The following is a 21,515-nucleotide window of genomic DNA, read 5'->3' as shown; positions in this document are numbered from 1 at the left end:
CTGCTTTGCCATGGACCAGAGAGGGCCCCTGGCTCACTGAGTGTTCCAATGAGACAGAGCTGGGCTCCAGCTAGGCTGTCTGACACCCTCCCACTCTGTGGAGGCAGCTTGGGGGAGATGAGCAGGGGCCTGGAGTTCTGGAGAATTCACCGTCTGTCAGGTAGGTCCCATCTCCCATCTCCGCAGCCCTCTTCTTAGGGCTAGGTGCTGCCTTTCCCTGGGGCCACCATGGGGTCCTGGGCAGGTTACATTGTTTAAGGCCCTACAGTCCTCATTTCTGCACGCAGGCTGCAGGTGCAGGTGGGAGAGAACCACTTCAAGGTCACTGGGGAAAGGGGTAGAAAAAGGCTGACCCCTTGCTGCATTCTGCTGTCCCCGGGCTGCTGCCCTCTACCCCGAGGAAGGAATGAGGGACGGCCGTGGAAGCCCCCCAGGACACCCCGCCCTCCAAATCTCGCCCTATCTGCCCCTAGTCAGGACTCTACCTTTCATTTCCCATCTCTTCCTTGCAGCTAACTCAGGAATCACCCTCTTGGCAGGGCCGAAAGCAAAGCTAGGGTTAGGGAGAAGGGATCGAGGAGCCTGGGGTGTAAACTTGAAGGAGGCACTCAGCCTGGGGCTGTGCAGAGGCAGGGCTAGCGCCTGAGAGCGAGGCCTCCCTTACCAGCACACTCGCTTGCCTCACCCTAGTCCTGGCCCTAGCAGAAAGGTACTCTTTAACCGTAAGCCCCCACACAGCTGTGTACCCCAACAGTCTGCATCCCGGGGCTGAGACCCAACAGCCAGCCATGGTGAAGGTGAACAAGCCCCTTCTCTTATGAAGGTTTGTCCTCAACCCATCTCATCCCAATGCCTCTGCTGCTGACACAGCCCCGGGTCATTGCTGGCTTGGGGCTGTTGGCCACGAGCAGGTGCTGCTGGAATGTCACCTCTCCTCCCACCCAGGCTGAGAGCCCCCTCCGGAGAGCTCGGAGTGAAGAAAACAAAGGAAGGAATGGTTCCTTCCTCCCCCTCCCTCCCATTCCTTCTGTCCTCACCAAAGATGCCCATTCCTTCCCCAGCCCCGCCCCAGCCCCGCCCCACCCCCCAGCTGCTATCTGGAAGAAAGGTCTTCCTTACAAGGGTGGCTTCTTGAATGACAGGGTTTTCTACCAGCTCCATTTTTGCACGCCCGATTTAGAGACAAGTCTGTGTGAAAGAATATTTGGAAAGAACCTTGGTTGTATTGCTTTCGAGTAACTGCTAACCAAGTATTTCCAAATAAGTATCTCTGGGGGTCTACATGAAAGAAAAGATTAAAACTCATTTGCAATTAGCACAAGCCATTTACATACAAACGGTTGCTCCAGGGTCTTAAAAAAACTATTTTGCTCTTAAGTAGGTTAAACAAAAGCCTTCCGTTACTATTTCCACAGCTCTGACTGAACAACCCTTTTCTTCCAAGATTTTGATAGAAGTATAAACTCAGCCAGTTCAGATATAACCCTTATGAATCTGATTATGTGGGTGTCCCCCTAGATGAGGTCAGAAGTACTGCAGGTGCCCCACTTCCCACAGACCCCTGAGCGGTATGTCTATCCTGAACTGTCACCCGTGTTACTCCTGGCCCCTTGGCAGTGTGTGGCACCAGGCACCACCCCCTTGCAGGCACCCAAATGCCCTGAGCAAGGACGAGGTAAGGGGACTTCAGGGAACAGGTAGGGGAAGCTTGGCCTCAGGAAAGGGAATAAAAAGAGCCAGCAGGAACCAAGGGAGTTTGGGGCAACTGGGCTTTGAGAAGGAGTGTCTTCTTATAGGAGCCCTCAGTTTTACCGGAGAAGGTGGGTAGCAGCACCTGGGTGGTGGGGGAGGCAGTATTGATTATGGGCTGGAGGGAAGGTGGGTTCTCTACCTCTGGCCTGGAGGTTTCAATGTGGCCTGGGGGTGAGGTAAAGATAGTGTGATGCTTAATTTTATGTGTCAGTTTGGCCACTGGAAGCCCAGAGTAAACATTATGTATTTTGAGGTGTGTCTGTGAGGGTGTTTCCAGGTGAGACTAGCATTTGAATCGGTGGACCCAGTAAAGTGGACCACCCTTCTTGATGTGGGTGGGCATCATCCAATCCACGGAAGGCCTGAATAGAACAAAATGGTGGAGGAAGGAAGAACTTGTTCCCTTTCTGCCTGCCTGCTTAAGTGGGACATCGGTCTTCTCCTGCCCTTGGGCTGAGACTGATACCATCAGCTCCTCTGGTCCTCAGGCCTTTAGACCCCAACTGAATTACACCACCGGCTTTCCTGGGCCTCCAGCTTGCAGATGGTGGGTCATGGGACTCCTCTGCCTCCATAAACACAGGAGCTAATTCTTTCTCATGATAAATCCCCAAATATATATATAGATAGCACTATCTATCTACCTACCTACCTACATACCTACCTATCATTTGTTGGTCTGTCTCCTAGAGAGCCCTGACTAATACAGACAGACTCTGTTCCTCTTTAGCCTCCGGGGGCTCTTCATGGGTCTTCATGGTGACAGGGAGTCACCAGTACGCAGAGAGTATGAGCCTGGATGTTTTCTGAGAAGTCCCTTTCCTCCTGGGCTCTGAGAGAGGATAGTGAGGGAAGGGAGTAGAGACTAGGAAGGCTACATTTGCCTGTGTAGCGGGGTAGGACAAAATCCAAGGAAAGAGAATCATTTCCCCAGTCCCTACAATAGCTCAGGTCTTTCCTGTAGGGGAACTTCCATGGTGTAAACAAAGATTAAACAAACAAGGAAAATAGAGGGGGTGGGGTCTATAAAAAAGGCGTGGAATGTAGGAACTGGAAGGAGCCGTCTACTGTCCGTATTATCACAGCTGGAAACCCAGGGAAGGCAGTGACTTAGCACATCTGCAGTCTGGTTGGTGGTGGGGCCAGGACTAACCGGCCCCAATTCATGGATCAAGAGGCAGAGATGGAAATATGAGGAAAACAGCAGACAGCTGTGTGGTCATCTCACCTGAACAAATACTAGGGATTTAAATATTCATTGACCTGATAACTATGGACTTCAGTTAACAAAATTGAATGGATGGCGGCTCACCGGTTCTAGCAGTGTGCCGCGCCAAGGCAAGATGTGAATAACGGAAGGGACCGAGTGGTTGTCGTGAGAGAGTATATCGAATTCTGTGCTTTCTGCTCATGTTTCTGTAACCCTAAAACTGCTCTCAAAATGAAGTCTGTTGCTTTTATAAAAAGTGCATGAATGTGGGTTCTGTTTGCAGTTTAGGAAAGAAAGCCATCTTTTAGTTCACTGACCCACACACTGAGAACAGACTCAAGACCAGGAGTGTCCAAACTTTAGGCATCTCTGGGCCCCATTGGAAGAGGAAGAGTTGTCTTGCACCACACATTAAATACATTGTGGCACGTAATCACACACAAAAATCTCATAATGTTTTAAGCGAATTTACGATTTTGTGTTGGGCCGCGTTCACAGCCACCCTGGGCCGCGTGCGGCCTGGGCCGCAACGATGCTGAGTGTCTGAGTTAGGCTCTTCCAAAGGGCCAGGAAACCCATGCCGTCAAAAATCACGTTCCATTTCCCCTGCAGGGACACTGAGGCACCCTCCAGTTCAAAACCCAAAAGGTTACTTCTGAAAATTGATCAAAAATGGGAACTTTCCCCTTTAGGAGCCATAAACGGAAGTTTAGGAAACAGGTTAAACTATATGTTGGGTTCATGGCATAGAACAGATTCTTTGAGAGATAAAGAGGTTAAAGAAAGTAATGCATGAGACTGGAGAAGGGGGAGGAGGCAGAGGAGGTGGAGGAAGAAGCAGAGGAAGAAGAAGGGGAGTGGTGGGGAACAAGGGGGAAGGGAAGTGGGTGAGTGACGGGGAGGGAGGATGAGGAAAATGAGTCGGGAAGGGTTATCTGCTATCCCTCTGACCTTGGACAGAGACAGAGGTCTGGGAGAGGCTTTCTCGAACACGCCCTGGGTGTGCACAGAAATAAGCACCCTGCACAAGTGAGGTGTAGTTAGCAATGCAGTTCATTTTTATTAGTTATAAATAAAGTACAAAAAATCCACCAAAAGTGAATCTAAGCATTTACACAATTCCTAATGTCTCCGCCTTTTCATTGATGCACTATTGCTTTAATATTCATAATAAATATTCTTCTAGCTTTCTGCTATAAAATAGTCTATGTAGCAAAATGTTGCACAGCACAACAGAACAGAACAGCAGGAGGATTACAAAAAAGGACAATCAACACTGAGGATAATCCTTTCACTTACCAGGGGCAACCAAATTACCCCCTTGAGGGCCAAGTGCGCTGGCTCCACAGCAGAGAAATGAGCTGCAGCCAAGGCCAGGGGTGGGAATGGGGGAGGAGATGGATGGGGTGAGGAGGGGTTGGGGGCGCAGGCCAGCCAGGGCAAGGGGCCCCTTCCCACTCTGACCCTGCAGAGCAGCATAAGGCATGTCTGTCCAGGAGCCTTGCCAAGAGGGCAGTGTCTTCCAGGCCCAGCAGTGTGGTGGCCAAGTGGCCTGGTGGGCGACTCCACAGGCCATCTCCAAGGAAAGCAGGAGAACAAGGCTCCAGGGCAGAGGCAGAAAGGGAAGCCAGGCAGGTAGCAGGCAGGAAGCCCAGGGAACGAAACCCATAGTCCGGCCAGAGCAAAGTTGGGGCATAGGAACCATGCACAGCCCAGCCACTTCTACAAGCCTGGCCAGGCAGTGTGGCGAATTGGGCGTCCACGTCCTCCCCCATCAGCACCATCCCAGGGGGCCTCATGTGGAGGGTGGACTTCTCCACCAGGCGAAGGCAGTGGTGTCAAGAGGCAACAGGAAAAGATGGGCTGGAAAGGAAGGGAAGGAGGAAAGGGGGAAAGAGGCAGACATAGGGAGAGCATGGAAGTGATCCTCCCTCTCCCGGCCAGTGTCCAAGCTCACTCAGAGGCTTCTGCCGAGGGCATGGACCTCCTCTCTCTCCTATTAGCTCCAAGGCATCTGAGCTCACAGCTGCATGAGGCTTTGAGGCCACTACTTCCCTCCCCTCACACCCTTCCTCAGGGCAGTGAGCGGGGAGCCCCCACCCCTATCCCCTCAGCAGTGCCCCCTGCCCACAGCCCAATGGAGCAATGGCAGAGAGTAAAGGAGAAACCAGGAGTCTTAACATATGTGTCCCAATCTCCTGTCAGAGGTGATGCCTCAACAACACAGTCTCCAAGACATGGCAGGATGGAACGCCAATGCCAAACACCGTGGTTTGGGGGTTACTCCATCCCCATATCTAGCAAGATGTGGACTTTAGCTCACTCTCCAAGTGCCCATCAAAACTTGTGAAAGGACATGTCTCATGTCAAAGGACAAATCCACCTGTCCTACCTCCCTGTCCCCCCAGGATGCTGCTTATAAAAGGACAGAAACCCTCCAATGTCTCCTTTGAGCAAATCCACTGGGTAAATTCTCAGTCGACTCTCTTCTATTCTTCACTACCTCTCCTTCCTTCCTTCCTCCTTCCCTTCTTCCTTTCTGTCTTCTCCCCTGAGAGGGTGAGATAGCACAGCAAGGTGGGCTCCCACTAAATCTGCATCATAGTCTCTCTGAGTCTGAGGGACCCTAGAGACCCTCCAGCTCACCTCCCTCCTCCAGCCCAGAAAATTGGTACACAAGGAGGCCAAGTGACTTGCTCAAGGTCACAGGGAAGTTTGTAACTGGTCTGAAAACCTGAGCCTCCTGACCTCAGGTCCAGGGTTCATTCTAATAAATCATGCTCTTTTGACTTTTAGATACTCCTACTGGCCGTGTCTGAAGGGAGCATTCTGGAACCAGAGATTTAGCGCCCAGGTGAAGAGAGCAACCTCCAGCACCCCCAGACTTTCCTCAGAGGATGGGGACAGAGTGGGCTGAGGTTGTAGGAAGGGTGAGGGAAGAAGGAAAGACAGGTTAATGGTGTGGGGCTAGGGGGACAAGGGTGGCAAGTGAAAGGATTACCCCAGTCTGCTGACAAGTGCAAATTATATTTATATATGTGCTAAATACAGTCACTATATTGGAGTTTTTCACTAGATCACAGCATACAGAATCAAAGGTTTGCATTTCGTATGGAATGTATCCAAAGAGGCCAGCACCACAGGAGGACAGCTTGCAATCACACACCCTGATAGTTTGGACGAAATAAAGTTCGCGGAATTTTATTTAAATTTTTTTTGTATTCGTAGTTGTTTGTCATCGTACCAATGCATGCAAAGCATTCCACTCCCAGAAACAACGCCAAAATGAGGTAATAGGAGTAATAAAAAAAATTAGTATCCTTTCTAAATAAATAAATTATAATTAAAAATGCAAAACAACTATAAAAATAATTAAATAAGAACCCACAATATCTACAAGTTAGTCATAAATTATGATTGTTAAATATAAGGCATTTAAACTCACAAAACCCTGTAAACTAGCAACGTGCCATGTTTTTTGTTTTTTGTGGTTTTTTTTTTTTCATTTTTGTTTTTCTATCAGCTGAAATCGCTCTAGCATTTGCTCTACGCGCGCGCAGGAGATGAAACACGAGGGGGGGACCTGACAGACGACGTTGCTACAGCCCCACGCGGGGAGTGTGTGTCCCACCGGCTGGCGGGGGGGCTTAGGGGATTTCTTCAGAAAAAAAGAAAAATCTGGTGCTTTTTTTCACCATTGAAAAAACTGTGCTTGTTCATTAGGCGTAAAGAGTTAAGAATACTTGCACGGAGGCCGGGAACATTTGCAGAAGAGGAGCTCGAGTCTTGCCACAGGTGGTGGGCAAGGACGACAGGGCGAGAGAGGGTCCCGGGGCACATGGAGAGGCCCAAGGCCCCTGCCCTCTGCCCGAGCGGGCCGGGCTTGTGGCGTTGGTTCCAGTGATTGGCGTCCTCGGCGGACCCGCTGCGGCCAGGACTGCGCTGTGGCTAGGAGGCCCAACTTGATCCTGGGGCAGCTCTGGCCCCAGAAGGCACTCATGCGTCTCAGTCAAGAAAGGGTCTGAGTCCCTGGTGTTGAGCAGAAGGGGGAGCACTGGGGTTTTCCCCTCCTGGAGGTGCTGGGTATGAGATGCTGAGGCCTGAGCCCGCTTCTTCTCCACTCTTCCCCGGCTCCAGGACAATGGGGGAGGGGCCTCCAGGGAGCAGAAGCACAGACCCCCTGTCCTCTCTTCTCCCCAAGAACAGCTGCCCCGCTAAAGGAGCAGGAGGTGCCTGTGTCCACATCACTGTCTGTGCCCACCTGCAGGGTAAGAGGGCCCCAAAGAGATGGGGAGGAGACAGGGGGCTTTAGAATCTACCCCCAAAGCCAGCAGCTGACCCCTTTCCTCCAGGTGGTCCCCACCCAGTCCAGGCAGTGCCTAACCTTAGGCTGGAGCGCTCAGGGAGCCTGCAGACAATTGAGAGGAGGAGGAGGAGGAGGAGACCATGCCCCACTCTCAGCCTGAAAGCAGATGTTGGAGCCCACAGCAAGTCACATCAACAGCTCAGCTGGGACACAGCTCTAATGACTTGAATGATGTATTGATGTCAGGGAGGATCAAAGAATGTGAGTGTGGGAAGAAAATTGAGCAAGCATGCAGTCCAACTGCCTTGTGGTACAACTGAGGAAACTGAGGCCCACAGAGAAGAAGGCAGGTTTCTAGCACTACCCACTCTGTCAGTGAGGAGCCAAGGCTGGGACGCAGGACACCAGCTCTCGTCCCGTCTGGCCTCCCCACCGACTCCCTCTACCTGCTAGCCTTCCAAACCAGCCTTGGACAGAAGAACAAGAGCCCATGACTAAGAGGGGAGTGACCTTCCCTGGACCGACCTGGCTACTGGGGGTCAAAGAAGGGCAGGGAGAATTCCCACCTTCCCAGGGCAACTAGTCACTAGCTTTCCCCAAAATCCTGACTCAGAAGTAAATACTTTTCACACTGGTGGGGTCTCCAGCCTTCAGCCCTAGAGACACTGTTGGCATCACTGAAAGGGACAGTATCATGCTCATTGCCATTAACTAAACTATTCACCATTTTTGCACTATTCTTTGTGTCTTAACTCCTCGACTACACTGCACGCTCCTCGAGGCAGGATAACGTCTTCTCCGCTATTGTCTGCCCCAGCACCTGCCCTGGCAGGCACTCAGTAAAGGTCGCCTTAGTCTGAGTAAGGTATTCGAGTAACCCTCCCTCCAGAAGCCACCTCCACACTCTGCTTGCAGGCATCCGGAGCAGCCACCTGATAGCTTAGTTGTGCTAGAAGGCTCTACCTCACGCCAAAATCTGCCTCCCAGTCATTTTTACCCATTGGTCATGGTTTTACCCTTTGTAGCAGCAATGCAAACTCCAATTTCTTCAACCTTACGGAATTTCTTCATATATGTGATAAATATTCTGTCCCCCCTAGTCTTCTCTTATCAATATACGGGCATTGAGACTGGGGTTGGGGGGAGGCTTTGAGGGCAGTGCAAATGATGGAGGGGACGAGAGGGGTAAAGGCAGAGAGCAGAATTCCAGCTGAGCTGGTGTTTTCCACCGACAGATAAAGAAAGTTGGGTTGGGACTGGTGGATTGGTGGAATGTGGTAGATTTTCCCATGTCCATTCCTTTGTCCTCTCATCTCTCGGCCCTCTTTGAGGTTCAGGGAAACTGTGAGGAGGTGTAGAAAGACATACTGTGTGCTATCACCTGGAACTCCCAGGTCTGTCTCTCCTACCACCCCTACCCCTAACCCAAGGAGGTTCCCAGGAGAGAGCATGAGCATCCTGGGCAGGTAGTATGAATCCTCACAATATCTAGGTGAGTTAGAGGAAGTGGAAATGGGGATGCACTGTCATTTCTCCTCACTCTAAGGAGAGGGAAACTGAGGCACAGAGAATGAAAGGGACTTGCCCACGGTCATCAAAGAGTCAGAGAAAGAGCCAGAGGCCAGGGACACAGTGCCTCCCAAACCCAGCCAGCAGGGTCCCAGGGCCAGGGCCTTCTCCAAGGGACTCCATTAGGATTTGAGCCATCCCAAAGGAAGCTCAAGGTCCTCCTCAAGGTCCACAGTATTTGACCTCAGCCCTTGGGTGCTAACTGAGAGCACTTTGGCCAAGACCAAGTATCCATCACCTATGCCACATATCCTTATCATCTGGTTCATTTTTTGCATAGGGAGGCAGTAGCCAAATTGCCTCTTTGTGACAGGGCATGAGCACAGCCCAAAAGAAGGAGTTGGCATGAGCAGGTGCATCCTTGCTCTGAGGAACCTGGTGGCAACTTTAGTTGAAGGCTGGCCCCTCCCTGGTTCAGTGTGGAACCGGGGAGATGGCTGGAACTAGGTAGATGGGCCCTGGAACTAGCGATCCCTCCTTCGAGACAGAATTCTCTTCTTACCTATTCAAACTCCACCTTCCCAAGCCTGGCTGGGCCCCTCCCGCTCCTTCTCCAGTCCTCGCCTCTCCCAAATGCCCCCTTCCATGCTCCGTGCATTGTAAACATGAGAAAAATGAAAGCAAAGGGAAAAACCAAAACAGAAAATGAAACAAGGACCCCTCCCCCCCGCCTCCCAACCTGGGTGAAAAAAAATCATCCTTTTTCATCGTAAACAGGATTTGGCTTTTTTTTTCTTTCACTTTTGATTCCCTTTCCCTTTTCTGTCATAAAGACGGGAAGATTTGGGCTGTCGTTGGTTGGTTCAGTCAGGCACCAAAACAAGAAACTCAATGAGAAATATTTGGTGCGAATTCGGCAATAGCGACATGACCACCACAAGATGACTAGAGCACCACACACAACATTTTTCTTAAGCTAACATGCTCCGGCTGCCATCCACAGAAATAGCTAGAGACCCCTACATGGTTTCTACGTGGTCGAGAGGTATATATACAATCCTTCAAAGGACAGGATTGAGGGGCCGGTCTATGAGCTAGGACCTTCAGGATCACGTCTAGATTCTCAGCAGCGTGGGCCCCCCCTTCCCACCCCTGCTCCGGGCACGGCCAGCTCCCTCCCTCCTGCGCAGCGAGGCAGATGGGGACAGTCAGCATTCCGGACGGGTGGGTCCTCCCCGACCCTTCCTTTCCCTCAGACACTGCTACCACCAACTCCTCTTTCCACAGCATGTGCTTGCAGGCTTTTCCTCTACGTCAAATGGCTCAGAAGGCAAAGTTTGGCTGCAAGGGCTATGGCCGTGGGGGGACCTGGTGAAGGAAAATGGGGTGTCCACTGGCTAATTCCTCCCTCAGCTGTCAGCTCCCAGTTGTGTCTCAATGTCCACCCGGCAGATGGGGCATTTCTTGCTCATGGCGAGCCACTGGTCCACACACAGTTGGTGAAAGAGATGCATACACGGTAGGCGCCTAGAAGAGAGGGGGAGAGTCAGAGGAAAGGCTGAGGGGATGGGGCCCGGGGCTGTGCCAGGAGCTGAGGGGTACGGACTACTCAAGGGACCAGAAGACTCACACCCAGGACTGCCGGGGGCAGTCTGCCATGAAGTGAGTCTGTGGCTGGTCCGGGAAGTCATGACAGGAAGGAAGACCCCAAAGTCCTCCTTCTCCGTGAGGCCCTTTCAGTTCAGCCTGAAACAAAGCCAGGCCAAATAGCGGGCCATTCTCTTAAACTTAGTATCTATGAGTCCACACCCATAGGCACCACACATCTAGAACATTCCATACCCCACCTTCCTAGAACAACCAGGAAGCACACTATGACACACTTGACATACACAAGTGCACACACACACACACAAACAAACTCACGTGATCACCAATACCCACGAGGGAAGGGAGAGGGAATCCAAGAGGCCGGCCTCCTACCTCACATCTTCTCCATCTTCCAGCATGGACAGACAAATTGTGCATTTCTCATCTGTGTCTGACTCCTCCCCCTCTTCCTTCTTGCCCTTGCCATCGTGGGGTCTTCTCTATGAGAAGCAAAGGAGGAGCATTCGTTACCTGAAGCAGACTTGCCTGGTGGTCACTGTCTTTCACCCACAGCCTTTCCCTCCCTTGCAGCCTCTTCCCCACCTCCTCCCACAGGGAGGCAGTCTCTTTTAAGTTCCTAAGTAATACCCAGGGTTCTATGCTCTCCCCAGACCCTTCTCCCTGCCTCCTCTCCAACCTCTTCTCCATGCTGCAGAATACAGAGGGTTAAAGCCAAGTGAACTTTATTATTGCTGTTCCAGGCAACTCATGCCCCCGGCATAAACTGTATACTGTTCTAGGAGCATGGAGTGTTGAGAGGAATTGGGTACCAATGAATCAACCCTTTGCAAAACGATGGCTGTGTATAAACAGCTTCACCTTTTCTGTTTGCTTTGTCCACTCCTCCTCACACCCTTCCAACCTAGATCCCACCTCCTGGCTTCTCCTCCACTTTCAGGTCCAGCATGCTTCATTCATCCATGCATCCATTTTTCCTTTCCTTTTCCTTCCTTCCTTCCTTCCTTCCTTCCTTCCTTCCTTCCTTCCTTCCTTCCTTCCTTCCTTCCTTTGTTCCACTTACTAATGTCTGTTCATTTTTTTATGCTTTACCAGATAAAGGCAAAAATCCTCCATCTGGCATTAACATCTGTAATGTGTACCATACTGTTATTTTATATTGTTGGAATTCTCTTCCAATCCAGGAAGTTCCTTTAAGATGGGCAGTAGTTCCAGTATGAAATTAGTCATCTTGCAGGCAGTCTGTTTATACTTTATTGACTTTAATTGTCCCATTTCAAATGCTATGATAATTATTTGAAAATAGTTAACCACTATGTGGGAAGTTTCAAGTTCTCAGAGGGCATGGACCATGGCTCACTCTTCTTCAGGTATCACCCCACCCTTAGCCAAGTGCAAGTACATCACTGGTGCTTAATAAATATCCTGGGGAGGAAGCAACATAATCAGTGAGGGAAACACACCTATCTTTCATGTTCCCATCTCCACGCTGTGCCGTGAAACAGTCTGATAATACCCATGGGAAGAAAACTCGCCCTTCTGTTCCCTCTCCAGGGATAAGCAGATTTAACGATCATTTTGGCAAAAGCAAAATCTGGAGAGTCCCAAGATGAAGACCACCCAGAGAATGACTATGACCTTGGGGCCAGGCCTAGATGCCATGTCTTCCCACTCTGGTCCCTGGTCCTAAGCTCTGGAGTTTCTTAGTCGGAACATACAATAATAGCCATGCCTTCTGCTCTAAGCCTCCCTGTGCCCCTACGTCCCGCTGCAAACCATACAGGTGACTGCAGTAACTTCCCCTTACCCAGAATCCAGAAAATCAGAATTATGTTCCTAGTCCCGTGTATTTGTCATGGCTTGTGAGTATGGATGGCGTCACATGACCTATCTGCCTGCCTGAGAGCCCAGCTGTGTTTGCCGGGGGAGTGGCCTTTTCTAATGAGCCCGGTGACAAAAGAGAAGTTTAGTAGAAGGTACCATTAAGAGTCAACCAACTCCTTGCTTATATTCTATTTTTTCACCATTATTTATGATTTCCTTTTTATAATGAATAATTTTAACTTAATAGTCATACCTTGTTTTACCACATCTAATCTATATTTCTTTAAACCATTCTCTTTTCAAAACTTACTCTCTTTCTTGTTTTGTAGTTTTAATCTTTTAGGTTTTCTGGGTTTTGTCTTTTTTTCATTATCTATGTAATTTTTATTTTAACTTTAACTTTTTTCAGAATTTAATATTTATTTTACTCCTTTACCCTTACTTTCTTATTTTTATTAACATTCCTTTTCACTTTGATGCTATTGATTTCAATTTTATGTTGTTTTCATGTCTTTTCCTAATTCTTATTCTTTTTATATTTTTGTATTCGATCATACATTTTTCTGTATTTTTTATTCTTATATCATTACTATTTTAAAATATCCTCTTTTGTCATATTATTTTACCCTCAGTTTGAATTTTTAAAGGTTTTTAAAAAATATTTTATGTGGGTCCCAAACTTTATCATCTCTAATTTTTAATTATTTTTATTGCTTTTTTATAATACTTTGTTCCCCTAATTCTCCCTTTATTCTCGTAATTTTTTAAATCCTCACCCGAGAGTATGTTTATTTAATCCTCACCCAACAAAAGGGGGAGGGGAAAGAATGAGAGAAAGGGGGAGAGAGAGAGAGAGATGGGGGAGAGAAATATCAATCAGTTGCCTTCTGCACGTGCCCCAGCTGGGGACTGAACTTGAAACCCTAGGCATGTGTCCTGACTGGGAGTCAAACCCACAACCTTTGGGTGTAGCGGATGACATTCCAACCAACTGAGCCCCCTGGCCAGGGCTGTTCTCATCCATTTTTAACTCCATTTTAATTTCACTGATTCAGTCCCTTTTCCCTTTTCATCCTTCGTATTTGTTCTTTTCCTTATGTCCTCACAGCTTCTGACAACGATGGCAGGAGGGATGTGTGGCCCTGGCAGGAGTGGGCACGCCCTGGTCATGGAAGCCAATACTGCTCCAGGCTCCTGAACAGTCCTCATTCCCTTCCACGTTCTCCAACAACCTGAAGCTCTCTCTCCAGAAAATGATCATTTTTCCCTGCAGACGAGCCCCTTAATTACCAAAATATTGTCATTTCCTCTTTTAGCACACTGTCATGTCTGCCAGATAGTAGATACTCAAATATTGGCTGAAGTCACTTATGGATACATCTAGTGCTTCTAGGAGGAGGGGCAGAGACCAAGATTCATGGTTTTTAATGGTGACCGTGGTTTTTAATGGGTCGAGAACAAGTGAGCCCCACGTCCAGGGGAGAGCTGTTTACCATTGCTGAGCACTTGCCTGGCACTGTGCTGAGCTGTGCGTGTGCATTGTCCCACTGGATCCTCAGAGCACCCGTGTAGCAGCTACTGTATATCACCCCCATTTTACATTCAGAAGGGCAGGGGTGACCAGAAAAGCCACCTAAGTTGTCCAGAGTCACACAGCTATTGGTGGGTATTGACTGAATGTCTGTGTTCTCCCCAACAAATTTAGATGTTGAAGCCCTAACCCCCAAAGTGATGATATTAGGAGATGGAACCTTAGGGAGGTGATTAGTTTTAGATTAGGTCACTAAAGTGAAGTCCCGTGATGGGATCAGTGCCCTTGTAAGAAGAGAAAAACACATCAGAGCTTCCTCTCTCCACATGTGAAGACAAAGCAAGAAGGTGGCCATCGGCAAGCCAGGAAGAGAGCCCTCACCGAAAACCAAATCTGCCAGTGCTTGATCTTGGCTTAAGTGTCACCCAGTTCATGGTATTTTGTTACATCCACCCAAACCGAGTGAGACAGCGGTGAAACTGTCTGGTTCCTACACCTACTGCTCACGAACACTGACCGGGGGCTGTGTGTGGAGGTAAAGAGGGCTCCGGCTCGACCACGAGGAGTGTGTCCCTGCCCTAAGTTTCTCAGCGCTTGTCAAGCTTTCAATTCTTAAATTTTAAAAAAGCATTTATTTGTTTGTTTTCATCTTGGACTTTATTATTTGCCCTATTATTAACACCTCTCATTAGCATGATAGATTTGTTACAACTGTTGAACCAGTAGTGACACACTATGATTACGTGAAGCCTCTTAGTTTATATCGGGGTTCACTCTTTGTGTTAAACAGTCTGATGGATTTTGACAAAAGCACCTTGTCCTGTGTCTGCAGCTATAGTATCATGCAAAATAGTTTCACTGCCCTTAAAAATCCCCTGTGAATCACCTATTCATTCCTCCCTCCTTCTCCTGAAGCCCCTGGCAATACATGATCTTTTTTACTGTTTCTAGTTTCCTTTGCCAGAATAGTATATAGCTGGAATCATACAGTATTCAGCCTTTTCAGGCTGGCTTCTCCCCCTTAGCAATATGCATTTCAGGTTCCTTTATGTCTTTTCATGGCTCAATAGCTCATTTCTTTTTATCAGGGAATAATATTCCATTGTATGGATATACTGCGGTTTGTTTACCCATTTATGTATTGAGGGACATCATAGTTGCTTCCAATTGTTTTTAATTTAATTTTTTAAAAAATTTAAACTCAGATTCCTGGCTTCTAATCCTATCTCTGATTTCTGGCAATACCTCTGCAGAGTCCACCTCTGTAGGCTTAGGGTACAGCCTGTGAGTCTGTGGCTTCAAAAGCTCCTCTGGTGATTGTGATGCTCAATAAAAATTGAAAATGTAGTTCTGAAGCCTTATCCACCCATGTGGCCACACATGAGACTGGAGTTGGAATTCTTCCCAAGGCAAGTCTTAGCCTTCAGTGCAGGGGCCCCCTTGCTGGCCCCCCTCAGATCCTGACACCCACCTCCCTGAACACCTTCCTACTGCACCCATGCACAAGTCCTCATGCACACGTGTACCCAGCCTCCTCCCTGGCTGACAGGAGTCCCCATCTCCCCCCCCCCCCCCCCCCGCCCCGGGTCAACCTGGGAGAGGCAAGGGAGAAGACCCTGGGAAGGCATCGCAGCTTCAGAGCATCTAACCAGAGCAAAGGCTTCTAGATTTGGGACTGTGCCCCTCTACGGACAACCAGGCCAAAGTCAACTAGACACTCTCCACCATCACACTTACCAGGCAGGCTGGCCTGCTGGCCGACTCACCTTCTTGTACTTGTGGGGGAAGGTGAACCTCTCGATGGTGTTCTGTACGGCTCCCCGAGTCACATTTCCCAGCCTGTCCTCGAGCTGTAGCAGCTCCTGCAAAGAGAAGAACATGGACGTGAGCACTTGTGTGCAAAGGCATACAGACACACGTGGTAAGGGGGAGAGGCACTGAAAGACGTTAGCAGGAAGCACTCATGGCCATCAGGAAGAACTTGTCTGAAAGACCAAAGTATCTCTACTCACTCTCTTTTTCTCCCTCTTCCTCCCCATCCGAAGACTCCTCCTACCCCACCCACACCCTACCCACCAGCAGGGGGACGGGAGAGAGAACATGAAGAATGGTAAGACACATGATAATGGCTTCTCCACCAACCCCACTAGAGCCAGGCTGGCAGGAGGATTGACTCCCAGACAGAGGGGCCAGCGTACCTCATAGCTCTCCCGCACGGCAGAGGTGTGTCTGCTGGGGTTCAGTCCCTGGAGAGCAAGGAAGTGAAGCTGAGGGTAAGGGTAGTTTCGGATTTCATGGACGACCTGTAGGGGAGAAAATGTCTCTGATAGGATTCAAGGCTCCACGAGCCCAGCATCCGACTCCTCTGACCATAACTTCCAATCTGCACACCCTGAGAACCTGTGGGCAGAAGCGCCATTTTTCCTGCCCCTGGCCTTCCACACCTCCTCGAGAACCAAGCTTGCACTGGACCAGGTGGAAAGAATATCTAAATCAGAAAAGTCACACCTAAGCTGGTGAGGCATTGGTTTCACACCGGGCACAGTTCTAGGCCCTTCCCATAATTAACGAATGGGATGATCTCCCCTGAGTTGCACTGTGGGTGCGATCACTGTCCCCACTGCACTGAGAGGGCAAATGAGACACAAACATTAGGTAAGGGGCCCAAGTTATGCAACCAAGCAGCAGGACCATGATTTCAAGCCAAGACAGCTGGGGGACCGAGTGAGTTGCCTTTCCCTCGACTCTGCCCTGCCCGACCAGGGGGTAGGGGGGAGAAGCATTTAAGGGGCACCAGAAGACTCAGTGAACAAGACAAACAATATTTTAATGCAGTGTTTTTTAAAAATCAAAATTAATGTAAAAAACCTGTAATGAACAAAATGCCAATGATTTAAATAACGACAGGATCTGCCCCCGGCCTTGCCTGGTGCCATCTCTTTCACCTCGCCCTGACCCAGGTATGAGTCGGACAGCCAGGTGTCCAGCCCAGCTCCTCATCTCACTTTCTGCGTGACCCTGGCCTGGTACTTAACTTGTCTACGCCTCAGTTTGCCAACCAGTAAAACAGGGGAGTTCCCCTCCATGAGGAGTTATTGACAGGTTTAAATGAAATAATTTGTGTAGAGTGCTTAGAACAGTGCCTGGTATGTAGTAAGTGCTCAATAAACATTAGCTTTTATTCTCAGGAAATGGTGCTTTATAACAAGAACCATAGGACCTCAGAGCCGACGGGACTGCCGAGATCACTCACCCACGCCCCTCATTTTACAAAGAATGAGACTGAGGTACTGAGTGGGTGAGGGCAGACGCAAGGGCCAGCAGGCTGGAATTATGCTTTGGAGCAGCCAAATGATGAAGCTGCCTGGGGATAAGATTTTCGGTCTTCTGCTACTTTAATGGAACATCTTCACCTTAGTTCCACACAGCTTACAACAGCCCAAACCCGACCTGATCTTTCTGTAGTCTCAACACCTGCAGAGAGAGAAGCCCAGTCCCCTGCAGAAAGCAGCCTGGCTCAGCAGGCCAGGCCACAGGTCACCCCTGGGGTCTCTTTTGTTCTTCACACCAGTCCTGTGAGATGGGCCACAGGGAGCAGAACTCAGGACACAATGAGCAGGACACATGGAAGAGGATCACAGAGGAGGACACAGGGAGAAGGACGCAGGGAATAGCACACAGGTGAGTCACAGGCCCCAGCCCACATGTGCCCCAGCCCACTTGTCCCCCTGCAAGCAACAGGGCGTCAGCTCCCTGGTAGAGGCCCCCACTCACCATCTGCGTGGAGGAGGAGTTTCTGGGAAAGTGGTGCATTCGAGGCGTCGCTAGGTAATGCTGATAGTGCTGAGGGATGGGCCGCACCTGGAACTGAGCAGGACTCAAGCCGGCGTCCACACTGAGATCCCTGCAGGGACACGGCCACAGGAGCCACAGGTGGGTGACTCGGCCATCAGGTTACAGAAGGGACCTCAGACATCAAGCCCATGGTGGAGAACCAGAGTCACAAACTGCCAGAGCTGCAAGGAACTGGACATCAGCTCGCCTGTCCCCTCTCTTTACACAAACAGAAATGAGACTCAGAGAAGAAAAGGTTCTGCAGGGTCTGAAGGGGCCAGAACAGTCAAGACCTCATACAACTTCTTGAAACTAGTGCACCTAAGCACCCTCCCAAGACACAGCACCCCCCCCACCATGAGAGAAATTCCAAAAGAAAAATCCAAATAGAGCTGGCCAGGGATTTGGAGCCAAGATAAGGACCAAATAAAATGGAGGGGGAGGCAGAGGCTACGCTTTGACCACTTGGAGGAATTGAGAGAAGAGGGACCTCAACAGCTGTGAGACAGGACGAGTTAACCCAGAGCACACCCCCCGCCCCTCTCCTAAAAGTATAGGAAAATTTATTGCACTTAAAACTTGATCAATTAATGCAACTGAAAAGGAACCAGGGCTCCTTGGGAAAAGGGCCCATTTCAGGTCTGGAGCATGAAATGTGCAAAATGAGATGGAACAAAGCATTCTGTCATAACTGAAAACGAGACAGTTATCAGACACCACCAGGGCCTCGTCACAACCATCCCGAGCGAGCTGCAGCTGGCCGGAGCCCGGCGCTGGCACGTCCGCGAGCACAACTGCAATCGATTGGAACACATCAGGGAAGCACCGCTCCACGAACGTGAAACGACACTACGGAAAGTTGGTCCCGATGAAGGATGCTAGGGATCCAACTCCTCACTTTGAAAACTAGTAAGCAGGGAAAACCAAGCATTTATCTTGCCTTTCTTCTATTAACTGTACTTCCAGGTAACCAAATAGTTGATGAAGGGAGATTTCTCTTTATGAAAGTTTTCTGGCTGATAAACGAGTAAGGAATGATTGAATTATCTGTCTCCTTTGTTGAATACCCTAAAGAAATAAAGGATCTTGCTGGCAAAGATCATCAATTGCTACTAACATCTCAAAAGAAGAGAAAAAGCAGCTTCCTGCTGGAAAAAACAACACCTTTAAAGTATTTTTGCCAAAAAATAAGAGCTGAACCTAAATCTGCTCAAGCCTTGATCTTCGTGCCAATGTACAGAGAACACAGGAAACAGGGGAACATCATAAGTGATAGTAATAGAGTGTGACCAGCAAGATCCAGACAAGGGGAACTACAGAAAAAAAATACCAGATTTCTTCATATATATATGTAATTAATATAGGTATATTAATTATATATTATGAATATATTAATTCCTATTTTTATATATAATTAACATTATTAAAGGAATTTCTGCTTTAGCCATGATAAATATATAATATAATGTACATATTCCTATAATTTTTACATATATTAGCCTGGATCCCTGGAATAACTCCTAATGGGTATGTCTTTGAGAGATGAGTTAAACTCTTGGAGCCAGTTAGAAGCAAACTTAGAAATTCACTGGCCCAGCCCCAGTTCCTTCCGGCCCACCCGAGGCCTGGAAAGGGCAGTGCCTTATCCATGGCCCTGGGCTAGCCAGTCAGGGCCACCAGGGTTTCTGAGCCTGGCTCTTCCACAACCTGCCTCAGAGAAGGAGTTGCACGGGCACCCTCATGTGGCTGAAGCTCTGACCCTTGGCATTTACCCAGCAGTCTTGGGGAACCCAGCAGGTTCAGAGCAGCAAAGAGACAGTCAGAGAATTCTACCAAAGCAAAGTCCTAAGACCTGGGAACAGAGTTGCCCCTACTCCAAGAAAGCTGACTGGAGAAGCAAAAGGCACCTTGGCCTTCAGAGGACAGGGATAATCTGCCCGGGTTGGGCCTGGGAGGGCTCTGGGATTCCCTCTTACCATCTCATCAGAAAATTCCTTCCTGGACCCAGGATCCCTGAACACGGACTGGGTGCTGTTTGGATCCCAAAGGAGCCTGGGTGGGGACTTGCCTGAGGAGACATCAGCCCCTGGAAAAGCAGTGCCTGCCACCTTCCTGCTGTGGCCATCAGCCCGTGAGAACCTGGCTGAGTCCTGAAAGGAGTCATACAAACACCCCAAAGGCCTGAAGCCTCCGAGTTACCCAGAAAGGTGCCCTGGAGATTTCTCAGGGACATTGTCTCAAAGCACAGCTTCTATCAGTTGTGTCTAAATATCAAACTGAACTTTGTCTTCTGCTGTCAATGGCCTTGGCATGTGGAGTAGTCTGGTTGCTCCATGGACCCTATGTTCTTCGCATCATGCTCGCTCCAAAAGTTTGAGTGACAAGGGTTTGCTGAGGCAGAGCTGCCTGCAGGGGAAGGACAGGAGGAGGTTCCTGCCCTCCCCCCATCCTCCTACCCAGGTTCCAGGTGCCTGGAGGCCTCCGCCTGGGCAGGGCTAGGGTAGGGTGGTAGAGCAGGGTGCCGTCTGCACTGGGGGTCAGAGTTGAAACTGGAAACCCAGGACTAAGTCATAGAGGGAGCATGATAAGGAGGGAGACCCAGGAATGGTAGCTCAAGGTCAGGGTTAGGTTACTGGGCCTGGGCCAGAGAGGGAGCATGCATCCTGGTTGAGAGAAACTGTCTGGGGGAAAAGGCCTGGGGATGGACAAGGGCAGATGTGGTGTCTCAATTCCTGAAATGATTTAGAGCAGAATTCAGTGGTTCCTGGTGGCTCTCTAAAGGAAAGGAGCGGAGGTATTGCAAACACACCTTCCCCACCTCCTCCCTCCCAAGGCTCCTCCTTGCAGAGGGGGAGACTACAGCCTCCTATAATCCATTTCCTTCCATCTCAGGTCCAGACTGCATTTCTGCTGGCAGAAGAGGCCTCCCTGGAAAAGAAGGGTAGGATGCCATTGGTGTGATCACAATTACAAAAGGCCCTTTGTCACAGGAGGCTGGCCCTTGCTGGAGCAGAGCTAATTACAAAGGAGGGGAAATTGTCACCTCCTCCTCTGGAAAAGGCTTCCTACTTGAGAAGTGGGGACAGAACAGGGAGAAAGGGCCCAGGAGTGGGCTCAGGTGGCATCAGGACAGGGGTCGCCCAGCAATTTCTGCTAGGGCCTGGGCCAGCCTCAGGGGCCTTAGTCCTCACGTTAGACAAGCAGGGGTCAGGAATGCAGAGTGACTGAAATGAATGAGAAGGGTGAGGACATTGGCTAAATAAAGAAAGTGGCCATGGCCAAGGCCAAGGCTAACGCCTGCAGTGCTCCTCCTGACATCTCTCCAGGACAGTTCTCACCTGTGTCACCTGTCCAGTCCCACTTGTTACGGTGGGCCCCATGCGTTTGTTCAGATCACTCAGCCATAGGCAAGGGCCCTGGGTGCTGCTCGCGTGCTGGATTGAATTAAATTGGATTTACTTGATGCTGAGGGACAGAATTCAATCCAAACTGCAATTAAACCTTCCTGATTTGAATCTGCTAATTAGAAAAAGGCTGGGCTGCAGTCGGTGCCATGCAATCTATCTTTAAAGGGAGTGTTCAATTCAACAGCGTGTACCTGAGAACCAGCAGGGGCTGGGGACAACAGAACATGTTAAAGCAACTATTTCCTGCACTTGGAAGCACCGTTCGCCTTCAATCAACCAGAACTATCCTTGTGAGTCATTCCTAGGTGTCCAGTCCTGGGCTGCTCCCCAGTGAGCCCTTGACTAAGCCAGGCTGTGTGACTAAATGGCTGAGAAATGACACAACCGCACGTCCGTTTTGTTTAATAGTCCATCCTTCCCAGAGGTTCTTCTGGGGTTCTGTATGTTTGTTTCTACATTCTTTAAAAACAAAACAGTTTTTGACCTCAAAGTTGCAAGAACAGCACAAAGAATTCCTGGATAGCCTTCACCCAG

General features: G+C 49.5%; 1 protein-coding gene across 3 annotated transcripts in view; it reads right to left on the bottom strand.

Moving 5' to 3' along the window:
• Positions 1–4,022: 4,022 nt before the first annotated feature.
• The window catches only part of ARK2C (arkadia (RNF111) C-terminal like ring finger ubiquitin ligase 2C), a 107,819-nt gene continuing 90,326 nt past the window's right edge, over positions 4,023–21,515 (bottom strand). For 2 of the 3 annotated variants that reach the window (XM_045187902.2, XM_024580682.3), the window contains exons 4-8: positions 17,515–17,644; positions 15,939–16,043; positions 15,507–15,602; positions 10,761–10,867; positions 4,023–10,304 (exon numbers count right to left, since the gene is read on the bottom strand). In XM_045187902.2, the coding sequence (XP_045043837.2) occupies positions 10,187–10,304; positions 10,761–10,867; positions 15,507–15,602; positions 15,939–16,043; positions 17,515–17,644 (556 nt within the window). In that variant the 3' untranslated portion in view covers positions 4,023–10,186. The remainder of the gene's footprint in view (positions 10,305–10,760; positions 10,868–15,506; positions 15,603–15,938; positions 16,044–17,514; positions 17,645–21,515) is intronic. The other variant, XM_045187901.2, reaches the window with a different exon arrangement.

The sequence above is a fragment of the Desmodus rotundus genome, chromosome 10 (genome assembly GCF_022682495.2).
Source record: "Desmodus rotundus isolate HL8 chromosome 10, HLdesRot8A.1, whole genome shotgun sequence".
Taxonomy (NCBI): domain Eukaryota; kingdom Metazoa; phylum Chordata; class Mammalia; order Chiroptera; family Phyllostomidae; genus Desmodus; species Desmodus rotundus.
Note: the sequence above shows the minus strand (reverse complement) of the source record. Positions and strands in the feature narration are given on the sequence as shown.